Here is a 5,000-nt window from a genome sequence, read left to right as displayed (position 1 = left end):
GTATTGACTTGTATGATTCAAATAAATTATTAGACGAAGACAGATACTGTAGACGTTTCGTGTTTCTCCTTTATCAACAAAACACGATGAATGAAGAAACAGTACCTACAATTTATTATCCCCTTTGTCTGTAGGGTTTCATTCATCCTGTTTTTGTTGATAAAGGGGAGAAACCCAACCCAAAACTGTACCCGTGCCAAAGACACCATCAGCAAAGGAAATGAATGACTTTAGACCTGTTGCTTTGACTCCAATTCCCATGAAATGCCTTGACAGGATCATACAAATCCTGTTTCTTCCACAATGAGAAACTCATCTAGATAACAACCAATATGCATATAAAGCCAAACGCGGAGTGGACGACGCAATATTCCATTTCACCCAAAATGCCTACAAACACCTCGACATACCGAAGGCAGACATTAGGACATTATTAGTTGACTTTTCGAGTGCGTCTAATACCATTCAGCCTTATCTCCTCATACCAAAACTACTACAAATGGACGTCAGTGCTAACATCGATCTGTGATTTTAAATTATTTGACAGAAAGACCACAATATGTGACAGTCTGCACAGACAGTATGGTAATTGTTCATCAACTATATCCACCAGCACGAGTGCTCCTCAAGGAACGGTTCTTGCTCCCTTCCTTTTTTCTATATAGACAAATGACTGGGTAAGCAATTTTTCTAATATCATTATTTTAAAATATGCAGACGACACAGGAATCAGACTTTTATCCTCACAGAAGCTGACATTGTAAAACTACACACAGTCGATATCCACATTTATTGTTTGGTGCGAAGAAAACCATCTGTAGCTAAATGTGAAAAAAAAACCAAAAGAAATGATCATTGACTTTAGGGGAGCTGGAGCTGGAGCTGGTCATAAACCCATTATTATAATATATGAAATTGTTGAAAGAGTAGAAGAATATAATTATCTTGGGGACGTCATTGAAGAGAAGTTAGAGTTGGAAAAAAAAGTCCACCAGTGTCATAAATAGCTTAAAACCAGAATGTATTTTTAAAGAAAACTCAATAGAGTGAATTTGGACAATAGGCTGCTTTTTCTGTTTTATGACACATGCATTATCAGTGCACTACGCTACTGTTTGTCTGCCTGGGGTGGGAATAACAAAAGATCTGAAAAGTCGAAGATCGACAGAATTTTGAAACACTGCCAGAAAATGCTAAAACTTCCTTCAATTTTAAACTTTGATTATTTTTATCTGAAATCAACAAAGTCATTAGAGATGAATCTCATTCACTACACAAAGAGATTCAATTCAGCAAAAGAAGCGGTCGTCTTCTGCACTTTGTCACAAAGAAACAAAGACATTTTAATTCTTTCCTCCCGACGGCTGTGAGAAACTTTGCACTGACACTGACTTAGACTTAGATATAGACCCATCTTTTAAGAGAGAATTAATTAATTTTCACAATCACTTATAGTGTTATCATAACCATATAGATAATAACCAATTTATGATATTAACTTGTGTGTCATGTCTTAAATTTAAAGTTAAGTTATTTTTTTTAATTAAGCCAATATATTCATTTATTTATGTATGAAATAAGGATAATATAATGTATTAAAAATGAGCATGTGCATAGATATTTTTATTCCACTATCAGAAACGTGTAAAAAAACGTTGTTTTTTTTTTAATTAGCTTTGATACTACGTCTATAATTTGTCTCAGAAAAAAATGTAATAAATACACATGGGGTAAAAGCGTGGCCTTCGTAAAGTTATGGCCTGACACTGACCTAAAAATGACGTCAAAATGCCAGTCCTTTGCCACAAAAGAAAACAAATCGTGAGTTGTATTCAATAGTTCAACCAAATATCTTGTTTCCATGAGCACTACTAACGACAACTCACGAGGCGGTGCAAAAACCAAATAATGACATCAAACTGCCAGTCTTTTTGGATTTCAGTATCAGGCTATAACATAACGATGGCTACGGTAAAAGTAACCCCGGGTATACTACGGATATAGTCGGTGTTCGTGTTGAGTGAGTTAACCTCAGGAGGTACTTACTTTGTTGATGAAATATAATATAAATGTTGCTGCTCGAAGCACAAAGAAATGAATAACACACAATGTGACATTGAATGTAAGCTTCAATTCAATAAATGAAAACAGATAACGTGGACGTTTCGGGTTTCCCTTTTATCAACAAAACAGGATGAATGAAACACTACAGACGAATGAGTTATGTGGGAAATGGCGTTGTTAACAATAATGATGACGATGATGAGAATAATAATAATAATAATAATATAATTAATAATAAAAATAAAAATAATAATAATAATAATATAAATAATAATAATAATAATAATAATAATAATAATAATAATAATAATAATAATAATAATAATAATAATAATAATAATAATAATAATAATAATAATAATAAAAATAAAAATAATAATAAAAATAATAATAATAATAATAATAATAATAATAATAATAATAATAATAATAATAATAATAATAATAATAATAATATATAAATAATAATAATAATAATAATAATAATAATAATAATAATAATAATAATAATAATAATATAATAATAATAATAATATAATAATAATAATAATAATAATAATAATAATAATATATGATGATGATGATGATGATGATGATGATGATGATGATGATGATACTATCCAACCACAATTACTTACCTTTAATAGCGTACGTCCAATCACTCAGAGCCATCAGCACAACCGCTAACACTGCAAGATATTTGATGGGATATGGCGCCATCTTGTTTTTTTTTAAATTTGTCGCTGTCCCGTCCTCCTCTGTATCAAAATAACTTAAACAAAAAAAAAAAAAATAAGAGATAATGGTATAAACTAATAGTTCATCCCATCCTTCACCAAACTATGTGACCCATCGTCTCCAAACGGTCTTATGTCAGTATGAGTTTTGTGCTAAATAGTATGTACCGAGGGTACAGATTTTCGTAAACAGGTGCATGCGTAAGTTACTCAGAATAAAATGGGTGGATAGAATAAAAAATGAAGAAGTATAGAAAAGAACACAACAGAAACCAGTGGGAGAGGAAATAGGAAGAAGACGATGGAGGTGGATTGGAGACACGCTTAGAAAGAATGACTCTACTATAGCAAAGAAACTATTGGACTGGAACCCTCAGGGCAGAAGATCAAGGGGAAGGCCACGAGGAACATGGAGAAGAATTAAAGAAGCTGATATACAGAGAAGTGGTAAGACCTGGAATGAGATAAAAAAGATAGCTCGGGATAGAGAACGATGGAAACTGTTTGTCTGTGGCCTATACCCTGACCCAGGGTGAAAAAGGCAATGATGATGATGATGAGTGTGTTTTAAAACCAGTGAACTGCCGCTGAATGGAAAAGACACGTGAAAATGGCTGCTGCTTGAGGCTCGAAGGAAAAAAATAACGATACGTATTGGATTGTGAGCTTCAATTAATTAGACGGAGACAGAAACTATGGACGTTTCGAGTTTCCTCTTTATCAACAAACCACGATGAATGAAACACTAAGGACGAATGAGGTATGTGTGAATGGCGTAGTTAAGGTGAATAAACACATTATATATATTCTATCTCACACCCAGACACCAGCACGAAATCCCATTAAGAGGAATACACTCAAATGTTTACAAATCATATGTTAAAAATAAAAAAATAAAAAACAATACATAACAGAGAGATGACTAATAAGAAAAAAAATATCATCTCCCAAAACTATAACTATACATTCGACTGTTACCCTCCCAGCCAAAGACTCCGACCAGGGTCAGGACAAAACCAATCCAAGACAGAGATAGAAAGCAATTGGAAAACAGATACATAACATGGGGCTAGAAGACACAGCAAGTAGGGGGGATAGAAGACACAGCAAGTACCTCCCTGACCATATAGCATCACACCTTGTAGGTGCCCTACTATCAAAATAGAACGCAACATATTATGATGTTGATTACTTGCAGAAATCGTTCCAAGTACTGCAGTGGATTCCAGGACACTGTGGGATACTTGGAAATCAGATCGCTGACCAACTGGCAAAGGCAGACAGTCGCATGCAGCAACCCTCCCCAACGTACTCAACAGGAGAAATTAACAAAATGGCCAAATTTATCCAGTCTCAGAGATGGAGAGAGAAGCACCCAGAATACAACATGAATGACCCAATCAAGGTGCTCGACAGAAAGGAACAGGTCATCATCTTCAGACTGAGAACTGGACACAACCAGTTAAAGGAACATATGTGGAGGATGTCCAGAGCAGGTGCCTCTGGACAATGTGACTGCGGACTTGAAAATGAAAATGGACATCATGTCCTAATGGAATGTCCAAGGTACAACCAGTTGAGAAGGAACTTCTGGCCTGACCCAACCCCATACTCAAAGAAGCTGTGTGGCAGTGAGGACGACCTCAGGACCACTGTGGGCTTCATTCACCAGACCGGACTGACCATGTGACGTGACGGGAACGAAGAAGAAGAAGAAGAAGTTCCAATTAATCGGCATGCATTCCCAGTAAAAAGCAGAAATTATATATTCGAAAAAACAAATCTGCCACAGACAGACCGTTCCAAATATCGGCTTCCACTGTATTAATACTAGCTTGTAAATTACTACACATGAGGTCTTGCAATTGGGAGGGGGAGGGGGTAGGCGGTATTCACTTTTTGAAAGATACTAGGCTCTATATCCGTCACTTTGCATGTGAAGCTAGTGCTCTACCAACTTAACTATCTGGAACTTACCACGCCCCCTAAGAAGTATTATGTCGGGGTGTTTTTTTGTACTAAAATTGTATTTTTTAACTCAAAACTATGAAATTTTAGTAAGTAGTACGTGTTGATGAAGACAATGGGGAGGGGGGAGGAGGGGGGAGGAGGGGGGGGGAGGGGGTCCCGATAGCTCACGCAAAGGGACAGAAATCGATCCCAGGTGCAGTCCAGCAATGATTGGGTAGCTGGGTCTGT

General features: G+C 35.8%; 1 protein-coding gene across 1 annotated transcript in view; it reads right to left on the bottom strand.

Moving 5' to 3' along the window:
- Positions 1-5,000, bottom strand: part of LOC144959061 (uncharacterized) — a 14,330-nt gene that overhangs the window by 8,300 nt on the left and 1,030 nt on the right. The window contains exon 2 of the mRNA XM_078891417.1: positions 2,703-2,836. Coding sequence (XP_078747543.1) covers positions 2,703-2,784 — 82 coding nt within the window. The 5' untranslated portion in view covers positions 2,785-2,836. The remainder of the gene's footprint in view (positions 1-2,702; positions 2,837-5,000) is intronic.

This window comes from Berghia stephanieae, chromosome 13 (assembly GCF_034508935.2).
Source record: "Berghia stephanieae isolate SIO BIC M18660-M18661 chromosome 13, UCSD_Bste_1.3, whole genome shotgun sequence".
Classification (NCBI taxonomy): domain Eukaryota; kingdom Metazoa; phylum Mollusca; class Gastropoda; order Nudibranchia; family Aeolidiidae; genus Berghia; species Berghia stephanieae.
The sequence above is the reverse complement of the archived record's forward strand: the minus strand, read 5'-3'. Positions and strand labels throughout refer to the sequence as shown.